The sequence below is a fragment of the Bos taurus genome, chromosome X, assembly GCF_002263795.3.
Source record: "Bos taurus isolate L1 Dominette 01449 registration number 42190680 breed Hereford chromosome X, ARS-UCD2.0, whole genome shotgun sequence".
NCBI lineage: Eukaryota > Metazoa > Chordata > Mammalia > Artiodactyla > Bovidae > Bos > Bos taurus.
In genome coordinates, this window is record NC_037357.1 from 119,012,926 (window position 1) to 119,023,519 (window position 10,594).

Genomic DNA, 10,594 nt, shown 5'->3' on the forward strand with positions numbered 1-10,594 from the left:
GAAGACTCCAAGGATGGTGTGCACTGTGAAAAATTTCAAAAACCCTCATCCTGTGGAAAGACTGGGCAATTTGGGAGCTAAGGGGCAGGGGCTGGCTGAGCCATGAGAAGCCCTGGCAGGCCAACCAGAGCTCACTGGGACACACACATGGCTAGGCCCAGAGCCTCAGCCAGTGCACGTGTGGCCAGACTGCCTTGGGGGTGGTCCCCATGAGGAGTAAGGTGAGGATCGCACTCTCCACTGTCAGCCTAGTGGGTTGTAGCAGCTGACAAAACCACATGTGAAATCACCCATTTCGCTTGGAGGCAGAAGAGTCTCATGTGTCCACATGCCCAGATACATTACATGGCACACTCTCTGCATCATTGAGAATGATGGCATAGCCCATGCTGCCAGGGCCCTGCCCGTGTCCCCGCGGTACTGCCATCCTGGACACGAGCACTGAGCATTACCGCAAACACTCCTGACGCTCGCTGAGGGCATTCCAGCCGCAGTAGCATGGCAGCACTCATATGTGGCAACCCAGAGGGGTCGGGAATACGGCCCCCAGGACTGTCCTCGGCCAATGAGAGACAGGAGTGGATGATACGTATCCCAGCTTCTGTGCCTCTGGGTAGGACCAGCCGACGCTTGCTCGGCACTGTCTCCCAAAGGCCCCCAGCAGGCACCGGTTGTCCCCAGCAGCCTTCTGCTCCTGATTGTGCCTTTTATCACCTTCTTCCTCAGTCCTGACTCAGCTGCCCTTTCCCTGCCCAGAGTTTCTCAGGATGAACTCCAAATAAACTCCTTGCACTCGAATCGTCTTGTCAGGGATGGCTCCTGGGGACCCTGCCCAAAGATCCAGTCACCACAACAACTGAGCCTCTAGTCCACCCCAGAGGAGAGGGTCAGATACACCTCTCTCCTGAGAGAGGGGCACCCGGGGACATCAGCTGAGGGGCTGACTGTGATCAAGCTCATGGTTTACAGAGCAGGGGACCTCAGAGTTCTGAACCAAGGGAAAGATATGCCCCCCAATGGTATCAGGCAACACCTCAAGCCGTGTTTGCTTCTCATGACAGGGATGAAAGCTATTGTCATCTAGTGGGTAAGGCCAAGGATGCTAGCAAGCATCTTGCAGTGCCCGGGAAAGTCCCCCCTAACAAATGTCACTAGCACCAAGGCTGAGACCCCCTGGCACAGAACACACAACAGTCAGAGGGCCTGGCTCTGGGCAGTTGGCTCATCCCTAAAAGCAGGGGGGTGGGCGTGGGGTCCTGAAACCAGTCACCTGGTGATACCAAGGGATGACTTATACCCTTGCCCCAAGACAACTGACATGCCAGGAGACAATGATTCCTGTCCAGTCCTGAACAAGGGATATGCTTCAGGAACTCTTAGTCAAGGAGTTATTAGTCCTATTTCAATAGATTGTATCTACTGTAATATGTAATTATCATAATTTCTATTGGTCAGAAAAACATTTATTTTATAGTAGTCTGTAATTCAGGAGTTTCACCAATTGATTTTGGATTCTTCTCAGTTGTGACTCTTCAGAATGAATATCCTATTATCATTATGTCTAAATCTAAACATCAAGAAGTTTTAAAAAAAAGCTTGTTCAAAAGGCTGGCGGACCCTTTTGGCTCTCTGAGCGGCACCATGGCGGTCGGCAAGAATAAGTGCCTTACGAAAGGAGGCAAAAAGGGAGCCAAGAAGAAAGTGGTTGACCCATTTTCTAAAAAAGATTGGTATGATGTGAAAGCACCAGCTATGTTCAACATAAGAAATATTGGGAAAACATCGGTCACGAGAACTCAAGGAACCAAAATCACATCTGATGGCCTCAAAGGTCGTGTTTTTGAAGTGAGTCTTGCTGATCTGCAGAATGATGAAGTAGCGTTTAGAAAATTCAAGCTAATTACTGAGGATGTTCAGGGCAAAAACTGCCTGACTAATTTTCATGGTATGGATCTTACCCGTGACAAAATGTGCTCCATGGTCAAAAAGTGGCAGACCATGATTGAAGCTCACGTTGATGTCAAGACTACCGATGGTTACTTGCTTCGTCTGTTCTGTGTGGGTTTTACTAAAAAGCGCAACAATCAGATTCGGAAGACCTCTTACGCCCAGCACCAGCAGGTGCGCCAGATCCGCAAGAAGATGATGGAAATCATGACCCGAGAGGTGCAGACAAATGACTTGAAAGAGGTGGTCAATAAATTGATTCCAGATAGCATTGGAAAAGACATAGAAAAGGCTTGCCAATCTATTTATCCATTCCATGATGTCTTCGTTAGAAAAGTAAAAATGCTGAAGAAGCCCAAATTTGAATTGGGAAAACTCATGGAGCTACATGGTGAAGGTAGTAGTTCTGGAAAAGCTACCGGGGATGAGACAGGTGCTAAAGTTGAACGAGCTGATGGATACGAGCCACCAGTCCAAGAATCGGTTTAAAATGCAGACTCTTAATGGTGACAAATAAAAGATCTTATTTGTGGTAAAAAAAAAAAAAAAAAAAAAAGGCTGGCGGATTTCAAGGCAACAATATTAATAGAAAACAATGGCCCATAAAGTGTCTAGGACTCAGTCATATCCTTCTAAACCATTCCTAGAACTGTAGCTATGGTCTACAGTTAGAGTAATCATTTAAACTGTACTGCCAGCACCAGGAACAATAGTTCTCAACCCTATTAGACACAAACCACCTTTTAAAAGTTTAATTCTGAACTGCAATTGCCAGACAATATAACTTACCTACCACACACTAAAAGCCCTTTCTGAAATAGCTAGGGAAATAAAAGGGAAGCACTTATGTAAAAGAATGTCATGTTATCGTGCATATCTCTATGAAAAGCATCAGGCAGGAGATCATGGGAAGAGTCATTGAAGAATTCTGATGCTTGCGCCAAATACAGCAAGTGTCCCTGGAGTCAAGAGGTACGAACTGGGTGTGTTAAACTGAAGATGGACACCAGGAGCAGTCCTGCCCTTGGGAACAAATGACTCCCAAAACAGTGGGTAATTTTTGGTGACATGATCGCCAAAGAAAGAAACGACCACTTTTCATGACCTTCCCAGCAACTGATTACCATGAAAATTGGTGTGTATTAAAGCCATACAAAAAAATGATGGATTTTTACGTTTACCGCTTGTACTTTGGGATGTTTGCTTTCAAGGTTTTATGAAGAGGGCCTGTCGCTGCCCAGCAGTTGGCACAAGTGCAGTTTCAGACCCGGAAGTGTGGGCTGCAGGCCGGACGTCCGGGAGGTGATTGAATGATGAGACCGGAATCTGCGACCTGCGCATGCGCACCTAGGGGGCGCTGTGCTGGGGGTGGGAGCATGGGGAACCGATTCCATCTACTTCCGGCCCATCTGCAGGAGCGCAAGGCTAGACCAGCGCTGGATTTCCCCAAATCGCAGGTATTTTGCACTCTGCTTTTTGGGGGGCGGGGGGTGGGTTTCTTGGTGTTCATTTGGAGGTACGCTGCTTACTCCACAGTGGAGTGGCTGCGTTTGCAAGACTGCACATCGATACTTCAGATAAGAGTTTTCGCCCGGTTCATCGCCAACTTCCATGTTCTCTTCTTACAAGGTCCCCATCTTGTACGATAATGCAACAAGCTGTAGAGCAAGGTTTGGATCTTGCAGAGTATGTCATTGCAACTGCCCAGCAGAGACCGCCGAAAAGGAAATACTCGTCGAGCGGAGAGACGTCTCTCCAGGAAAAACTGTATGACATTTATGTTGAAGAATGTGAAGAAGAGCCTGAGGTTACGGAGGAATTAAGAAGCAACGTGAACCTGTTAGAGAAGCTTCTTAGGAGAGAGTCGTTGCCCTGTTTGGTGATCAACCTGTACCCAGGAAAGCAAGGCTATTCCTTGATGCTCAAGGGGGAAAATGGATCATTTTCAGAGAGCATTCGGTTGCCTTATGAAGAACGGGAATTTCTCGAATATTTGGATGCTGAAGAATTACCTCCTGTTTTGTTGAATTTCCTGGAAAAGTCTGCGGTTAACGTTTTTCATCAGGGGTGTGTCATAGCAGAGATACGGGACTACAGGCAGTCCGGTGCCGGGGAACCTCCACGTTACCAAAGCAGGCATATTCTCTTACGTCCCACCATGCAGACGTTAGTCTGTGATGTAGAGGCCATAGCCAGTGATCACCAGAACTGGACCCAGGAGGATAAACTTTTGCTTGAGAGCCAACTGATCTTAGCTACAGCGGAACCACTGTGTCTAGACCCTTCTGTATCAGTAGCCTGCACTGAAAACAGACTGCTCTATAACAAACAAAAGCTGAACACTCTTGCCATGAAAAGGAGCCTCAAGAGGTTTTCTGTGCCCGCTTTGAATCAGCAACAGGAGCTATCCCATTGTCCACCTCCTCCTGAGCCAAGAATCATGACTTCTTGCAAAAAAATAAGAGAAAGTAAAACAAATGAACTGTATGACCTCAAAATTTCTAAAGCAGGCGATTGTGCAGATACGTGGATACAGAGACCCTGTAACTTGGCTGTCCCAGCTCAAGTGGATGTGCAGAAATATGCTACAGGGAAGAAGCCTGTCAGATACGAGGAGTCACAACCAACCCAGAAGGTACTAGGTGATTCTGCAGTTGGATGTGAGGCTGCCTACCAATCCCAGGCAACAAGGTTGACCGTCAGGCAGCCAACTGATAATTCACTTGCCACTGGAAATGGGTCTGAGAATGAAGCCACAAGGGAGAGAGAGCCGTGTCTGCCCCAGCCCTCCACAGATGACCAGTTCAAGAGTTTCCTGCCCAGGCCACAGACTGATGCTGGGAGAGTGGGCAGTCGATCCGAGCAACTGGTCCAGAAGAGCGCCCAGTGTCCAGTGCAGATGTCACCCAGCTCCAGTGGCTCAGCCCATCTCAGGCAGCCTTCTCCAGGGACACGGTCAGCACAGCCTAGGGCTGCATCCATCCGGTCCTCAGTGCCAGACCGGGGAGCCAGACCTCCACCCCCACTCAAGAGACGTCCCTGGAGCCTAGAGAAGAGCTCCTGCAGTGACAGCTTTACCTCACAGCAGGCGGGCAGCTCTCAGGCCCATCCATCTGCTGGCCCTGCTCCTCAGCCACCCAGTCTTTCCCAGAGATCATCTGTGCAGCTGAACAGAAGTATCTTGCTTCCTGCAGCCGCCCCGTCCACCGTAGTCATGTTACAAAGAATCCCGGATGTCCAGGTCACGACCATCTCCCCTGGCCTGAAGGAGATCAGACTAGTGGGCCCCTTTTGCTGTAGCCAGGCCTCAGGGAGAGGGTGTGCCCCTAGGGCCCCTGCTCCTGTGGGGATCCAGCCGGGCCAGCAGCCCGCAGCTCAGCCATTGAACCTGCAGCCCGCAGCACCACTGGGGCTTCCTCCACCTGCTTCTCTTCCTTCTCCTACTCCCAGAACGGTGCAGGTGTTTTTGAAGAAAGCTTCTGGCCTGAAGCAGTATACTGTGATGCAGCTCCCCCAGGGGTTGGTGGTCTGGAGCAACCAGCATGGGGTCCTGCAGTCGCGCTTCTACCAGGTACTTACCCAGCAGCTCTCGCCACAGCCCTGCCCTGTGAGTCATCGGCAGCCAGCGGAACAGCCTTCAGGTACACAGGGTCCAGGAGCACAGGTTCTAGGGGCACAGGCCTCAGGGCCACAGACCCCACAGGTACAGACCTCAGGGGCACAGACCCCACGGGAACAGGCCTCAGGGCCACAGATCTCAAGGGCACAACCCCCACGGGCACAGGCATCAGGGCCACAGATCTCAAGGGCACAACCCCCACGGGCACAGGCATCAGGGCCACAGATCCCAGGGGCACAACCCCCACGGGCACAGGCCTCAGGGCCACGGATCCCAGGGGCACAACCCCCACGGGCACAGGCCTCAGGGGCACAACCCCCACGGGCACAGGCCTCAGGGCCACAGATCTCAAGGGCACAACCCCCACGGGCACAGGCCTCAGGGCCACAGATCCCAGGGGCACAACCCCCACGGGCACAGGCCTCAGGGCCACAGATCCCAGGGGCACAACCCCCATGGGCACAGGCTTCAGGGCCACAGATCTCAGGGCTACAACCCCCACAGGCACAGGCCTCAGGGCCACAGATCTCAGGGCTACAAACCCCATGGGCACAGGCCTCAGGGCCACAGATCTCAGGGCTACAAACCCCATGGGCACAGGCCTCAGGGCCACAGATCTCAGGGCTACAAACCTCATGGGCACAGGCCTCAGGGCCACAGATCCCAGGGGCACAGACCCCACGGGCACAGGCATCAGGGCCACAGATCCCAGGGGCACAGACCCCACAGGTACAGGCCTCAGGGCCACAGCCTCCAGGGGCACAACCCGCACGGGCACAGGCCTCAGGGCCACAGTGTCTGGGTTTACAGCTTCTAGGGGCACAGGGCATTGCCCGGCCCAATGTCACTGTCCACACCCAGCCAACAATGGTCCTTCACCTCCAACAGCAGCAGGACTTTCTGCAGCCCCGGGTGCCTGGGTTGTCTCCACCAGGCTCCAGCCAGAGCCACCCTACACTGAGGATCTTGCATCACAGGATCCAGACCTTGGCGGCCCCGCGCCAGCCGATTTACTGGAGGGTGGTGCGGTGCCCAGAGGCTGCAGCCCCAACAGCCCCCACCGCGCCACCCCCTCAGGACCCCAATCCAGGCAGCCAGACTGCCGGGACCCTGGAGGGAGGCCCCCCAGCCACCCCCAAGCCCTGAGGACTGCCTGGTTTTCTCTCTTAAAAAAAAAAAATCTAAGAGCAGCCACTAAATGAATCCTGAGTGCCAACCTCATTTGGGTTGTTTTTTTTAATGTGTCACTATTTTACATTCTTGGATGTGCAGACCTTCCACAGAGGCACAATTTTTACATACAAGCCCCGAAGGTCTTTAATAAACTGGGATTATTTCACTTAAGCCATGGCTTTGGTGGTGGTTGTGCACAGTTATTTTTTTTGTGATGTTCTCAAGTGTATCCAGACCCAAACTAGGGTCAGTTTAAACTCCTGAAGCCTTGTTATTTCTCTCAGGCAATAAAACTGTAATACCAAGAAAGTAAAAATTAGTATTAACAAGATGATTTTTAAAATTTTAGATGAGTTACTAACACATGAACTATGGCATCTTCACCATTTCACGTGTCCAGCTCACTGGTATTTGGTAGACTCACCTTGTCGTACAACACATCTCTAGGATAACTTGTGCTTGCGCAAGTGAAACTCTCTCCCCGTGGAGCACCAACTCCTCGGGTTCCGTCTCCCCCAGCCCCCGCCCCCACCCTCTACTTTCTGGGTCTCTGAGTCTGGCTGTGGTAGATTCTTCCTAGACGTGGGGTCCTGCAGTTGTCATCTTCAGTGAGGGGCTAATTTTACTGAGCATCCTGACTTCAAGGTCCATCCCTGTTAGCACGCCACGGGAAGGTCGTGGCTTTTTACAAAGGGTTTCACTGTATGTAATCTACAGTGAAGTGGTCTATGAAATATTAGAAACATCCTTCAGAAGAGAATGCACTTCCATATTAATTTAAGTTTTTGCACAGTGTATGAAATGCAATTTTTAGACATTTTGGGTGAGAAAAAGCTAAACATACCAAAAATTGATCTTATCACTTTAGAGACCCTGGACCCCTGCAGGTGTGCAGCAGGGGGTGGGGCACTTGCTTGCATGGTTGTCCCCAGCCCAGGTCCTCCAGGCTGCAGCTTTGAAAAGGCACTTCTGGGATGTGGTTGTCTCTCTATAAAATCATTTACATTTTTGAGATCCCTGGGTTGTTTGCAGAAGGTAAATAGCTAAATGTTTGGAAATGAGTCGATTTGTTTGTTTTTCAGGTGTTTTCAACCTTGTTACATTCGAGGTGATGTCCCCCTGCCCCCTTCCCTTCTGTCTCTTGCTGAGTGATCACCCATTGGTCAGCCGCCCCTGCTTCCTCTTCTCTATTTTTTTTCCTTCTTTCTTATTTCAATGGGGCTCAAAAGATCCCTGAACTGTTCTGTTTACTTCATCCCTTTCTTCCCCACCTTTTTTTATTGTGGTAAATTTACGTAAGAATCGCTTATTTTAAAGTGTACAATTCAGTGGCATTTACTCCATTTACAATGTTATGCACCCACAACCTCTATTTCCAAAACATTTTCATCTCCCAAGGCAAATCTCTGCACCCATTCAGCACTTTCTTCCCAGCTTCCTCTCCCCTAGCCCAGGAAACCACCGATTTAAATTCTGTCTCTATGGACTTCCCCATTCTCCATTTTTCCTAAAAACAGAATCAGAGACTATCTGACCTTTGCTGTCTGGCCCCTTTCACTTGGCATGATGTTTTCAAGGTTCATCCATGTTGGCACAGGTCTCAGCACTTCCTTCCTTTTTAGGGTTGAATTCCCTTTCCTTGTGTGTGAACACCAGATTTTGTTTATCCACTATGTGTTGATGTACATTTGAGTTGTTCCCACCTTTTGCCATTGTGAATAGTGTGGCTCTGAACATTTGTGTACAAGTATCTGAATGCCTCTTTATATTTTGTTCTTATAACTTTGAAGGAGAACTTGCTTATAAAATTATTTTTTCTAAGTATACATATATGCCTTTTGCCGTAACCAAGTAAAGGGAAGTTTGGTCTGGCAGTTCCAAAAGAGATGAGTGAAGAGACAGATAACAAGCCGGTCTTACTCGATCAACCCAGCTGTACTAATGCGCTGCAGATCCTGTTAAGGACAGATTTGATCAGCTTGAGGTCAACAACACAGAGAGGCCAGCGGAGTGACCCTGAGTCCATTAGAGCTTCATGCAGCCCACCCTGGACATCTTCGGGAATAGTGCCTGCGCTTTTAAGGAGTGAAGCAGTGCAATGGCCAATTGCAAAGAAGAGTTTATGCTCAGCTTGTGAGCCAACCAGACACCAGAACTCAGAATTTGTGTACCTCCTCTGTTTTGTCCTCACTGATCTTCTCAAGTGCAGATGGTGACACCAGCTGAAGTCCTGCTTCCTTCCCAGACAAGCAAATAAATGCAGCTTTGTTTCAGATTACTGTTTGGTGGTCTTTGTTTATTTTCTTCTAATGGTCCTCACCAAGGTTGGTAATTCAAAGCAACTGCCACACTGATGAAGACCGTACTCCTGGAAATAAAATCCCAGAGGATGTCTTCATTCAAACAGCTGTGTAGAGAGGACTTCCCATGTACCTTGTACTGTGTGAGGCCCCAGGTGGGATGGGGAGAATGCAGATACCAAAGAAAAATACCTCTTTAGAATGTAGGTCTCATCCAAAAGTCATATAATTTTATCCATCAGCAATTTAAGCTAGATTCCCTGTATGATAAAGTCTCAATAGAATAATGAATGTTACATATCTAAAGATGAGTACACGACAGAGAAAATGGGAAAGAGCAGAAGATTCAAGGTTTTAGTGACTTACCCCCCTGCCAGAAGTTGGATGTTAGGCCACAAACCAAAGAAATGATGGAAATAGGACTCCAGAGAGAAAATATTACCCAGCTCATGAAGTCTGGGTACGTGTATCTGCACAGAGAATTTGTACTTGTTTGTAAGTGATAATTTTGAAAATCTATCATTCAATTCTAGATTGCTGTTTTGAGAAATCTTGAGGAAAAGAATCCTAAGAAACTTTTATTACTATTTATTTAAAGTAACAGAAGCATATTAGGTTTCTTGCTAGACAGACTATCTGCAATGCCCTCTTCTCACTTTTGCCACCTCTCAGCAGATACCAATATTGGCCTGTTGGCTTTGGTTGTGTTTTGCCTCCTGAAATAGCACCACGATCCCCTGTTCCTTAGAGAAAGCTGTTTATGCTTACTGGCAAAGGAGAGGACAACACTGGCAGTCTTAGCAGTGTTTCAGGTAGTTAAATGTCTTTTCCCATAAAAGCTAATAAAATAATCCTTCAACTCCAGTACTTTAGTATTTGATCTGCGGGGGAAATGTAAAACTTAGCTGCTTTAGTTGCATTTTGAGAAACACCTAGGCTCTAAAATACAAAATTTTCCCCTCTGTTCTCACTCTTTGCTAGGTGCTATTTTGTCTTTACATGTTCGAATTCACTCAGTCTTTGCAAGGAAGGTAGTTAGACGAGGAAACAAGGCATTGAGCGCTTAAATAATTTTCTCTTGGTCAGCCAGCTATCAAGTATCAGAGCCTAGATTTGGACCCAAGCCTCCTGGGGTCAGAGACCACGGGATCCTTTAACACACTACCCTCTCCACTGCCTCACTGAGGGCAAGATATAGACTTGTCCCCAGTGGGCTCATCATATGATTGGAAAGACCTCAAAACATGTGGATGAAATGACAGATTACCATCTGTCACTTAGCTGTATGTTGGTGTTTCTGGTCATTTGAAGGAGAAAGATTCAGTACTCAGCTGAACATTGATATATTCTCTTTATATGTTATGCTCATATTTTCAAAGACATAATTGAGATCTAGACCAAGCAGGTTTTCTAATACTGCATCCTGTATTAGAGAGATTCTTCCACTCACTCACAGGCAGGGCTGGAGATCTACAGACCCTCCCCGTGGGTCTGGCTCTCTCACAGAAGGAAATGAGTGGGCAGTGCAAGTCCAAGTTTACTTTGATGAAGAGCT

At 48.5% G+C, this 10,594-nt stretch overlaps 2 protein-coding genes across 2 annotated transcripts; both read left to right on the forward strand.

Moving 5' to 3' along the window:
* Positions 1–1,617: 1,617 nt before the first annotated feature.
* LOC132344361 (small ribosomal subunit protein eS1-like) lies at positions 1,618–2,478 on the forward strand. Its single transcript, XM_059883874.1, has one exon. It carries the CDS (start codon positions 1,642–1,644, stop codon positions 2,434–2,436), a length of 795 nt encoding a protein of 264 aa, XP_059739857.1. The 5' UTR covers positions 1,618–1,641; the 3' UTR covers positions 2,437–2,478.
* Positions 2,479–3,595: 1,117 nt separating this feature from the next.
* LOC112445025 (transcription factor SPT20 homolog) lies at positions 3,596–6,712 on the forward strand. The gene has a single exon (XM_059883849.1). The coding sequence runs from the start codon at positions 3,596–3,598 to the stop codon at positions 6,710–6,712; it is 3,117 nt and encodes a 1,038-aa protein (XP_059739832.1).
* Positions 6,713–10,594: the final 3,882 nt, after the last annotated feature.

What these genes read in the sequence shown, in the direction of transcription:
- LOC112445025 (XM_059883849.1), top strand. Translation starts at nt 3,596, where the DNA reads ATGCAACAAGCTGTAGAGCAAGGTTTGGATCTTGCAGAGTATGTCATT.
- LOC132344361 (XM_059883874.1), top strand. Translation starts at nt 1,642, where the DNA reads ATGGCGGTCGGCAAGAATAAGTGCCTTACGAAAGGAGGCAAAAAGGGA.